Source organism: Olea europaea, unplaced genomic scaffold (genome assembly GCF_002742605.1).
Source record: "Olea europaea var. sylvestris unplaced genomic scaffold, O_europaea_v1 scaffold4265, whole genome shotgun sequence".
NCBI classification, from domain to species: Eukaryota; Viridiplantae; Streptophyta; class Magnoliopsida; order Lamiales; family Oleaceae; genus Olea; species Olea europaea.
Genome location: NW_019262517.1, coordinates 22,357 through 24,094, shown reverse-complemented (window position 1 = coordinate 24,094; position 1,738 = coordinate 22,357). Strand labels below are relative to the sequence as shown.

Here is a 1,738-nt window from a genome sequence, read left to right as displayed (position 1 = left end):
TCGTCATGTTTCAAGACATCTCATTGGGATTGTCTTCATACAGATATGTGCTGACATTGAAATGACAAAAAATAGGGAAAGGAACAAAGTACTCTACACATTTTCAAGGTACGCTGTAACTATCTGGTAAACTTTTTATTCCTGAATGTGTCTAAATATTATTATTCTTTCGGGTGTCTTTATTCTTGTTGTATGTAATTGAAATGACACGTACCATTTCTGCATTCTTTCTTTATGGGTTGTTTGACATTCTTGTTCCTTGATTGTCTACAATATTCTGTGCTTAGCTTGGATAAATGCAATATATACGAATTGCTGACGAACTGATATTTGAGAAGATGAATAATGCATCTTATTCACCAAATGATTAAATAAAAGAAAGTCAAAAAGACATTTTTATACACAATAAATGCGGAAATAGAAGTTTAAAAAAGTGTGAAGAACAACTAGATTATCTTAATTTCATGGCTAAAATTCATTTTTCATTCGAAGTTGATACATCCAGACTCGTTAATTGAATAATTGAGCAAACACGCATCAATAACAGTATTATGGAGAAGAACAGACACATCCTCTTTGACATATGTTTAGAGAACTTGTACAACTCTCTATGAGAAGATGTTTAAGAGTAGAAATCGTAGTCTTTGGCTTGAAGTATAATCTGCCTTAGGGCTCCAATAGGTGCTACAATCATCAACAGAATACCGAGAATGATGCAAATCTGAAATTAATATAATGAGAAAAATTGAAACCGATCAGTTTTTAGACCCCAACAGTAGAATTAAAGGAAAGCGGAAACAGAAGTTCATACCCAGTTAGTCCACCAAGATAGGCTGAATTTCCTTGGTTTGTAGATGGCTAGCCACATGATACAGGGCAGCTGAAGGGATGTATTATAGTGAATGTTATCCCTTTTTCCAAATTGAAGAATAAGTATAATAGGTGCTGAAAAAATTGCTTACAAAGTATGTTGTTGGCGCAAAAGCAAAGCCACCGAAAAATCCTAGAAGCCCACCAAAGAAGGGGAAGCTAATGGCAACAAACATTGTAAATCCTGTAATAAAAGAAAATGAATGAACCTGCTGTAGAAGTACAGAATTACAAATCAGACAAAGTTTGGTTTACATACCCACATAGATATTCCTTGAAACAAAGCGTACGTACCAACTTGGCCTGAATTTTAGTTTCTTATAAAGCACAGTTTCTATCATGTCAAAAACTGGCATTGCATAGATCTGCATGAAAAAAGAATAAAAGGTTATCTACTTTTTCTATCTTAGATGAACAAATTTGGAGGAGAGAATTCAATTCACCTGATAACTCCCAATAACGTGTACCACAACAAACATGTTAGCCATGGCAATGAGCCATATGGGTTTCTCTAATGTGATGAGAATGTTGTCGTCGACTTTATTACCGAACATCCAATACCCAATAAGAGCCACAGGGAAGTAGCACAATGCAACGACTACATAAGCAACAATCACTCCCCTCCACATAGGTACCTTAGAAGGCTTCTCTGGTGTAGAAGGTATTGTAGATTGAATTTCCAAAACCACATTATGACCAGCATAAGCAAAAGCTACATCGCCCAATGCACTGAAGAAGTTGAAAACAGTTCCTGCTGTAGTTGTAGCTTTGTATCCATATTGCATGTCTTTCTGCACTCCCTTGTCAACTGAAGCCCCCCAAGCAATGGTAGAATAACTTCATAGTAAAACATAAGCACGTAAGGATG

The 1,738-nt window shown here is 35.8% G+C and overlaps 1 protein-coding gene across 1 annotated transcript; it reads right to left on the bottom strand.

Moving 5' to 3' along the window:
- Positions 1 to 408: 408 nt before the first annotated feature.
- Positions 409 to 1,728, bottom strand: LOC111387808 (lysine histidine transporter 1-like). The gene is made up of 5 exons (XM_023012397.1): positions 1,314 to 1,728; positions 1,130 to 1,235; positions 963 to 1,054; positions 812 to 880; positions 409 to 721 (listed from the first exon to the last, which is right to left on the bottom strand). Exons 1-5 carry the CDS (start codon positions 1,653 to 1,655, stop codon positions 623 to 625), a joined length of 708 nt encoding a protein of 235 aa, XP_022868165.1. The 5' UTR covers positions 1,656 to 1,728; the 3' UTR covers positions 409 to 622.
- Between the last annotated feature and the right edge of the window lie 10 nt (positions 1,729 to 1,738).

Bases quoted from the DNA above. Each gene is read 5' to 3' on its own strand.
- LOC111387808 (XM_023012397.1), bottom strand. From the start codon at position 1,655: ATGCAATATGGATACAAAGCTACAACTACAGCAGGAACTGTTTTCAAC. The intron at 1,055-1,129 runs GTATGTAAACCA...CTTTTATTACAG, and splicing joins TTCAAGGAATATCTATGTGG to GATTTACAATGTTTGTTGCC. The intron at 722-811 runs GTATGAACTTCT...TATTAATTTCAG, and splicing joins TATCTTGGTGGACTAACTGG to ATTTGCATCATTCTCGGTAT.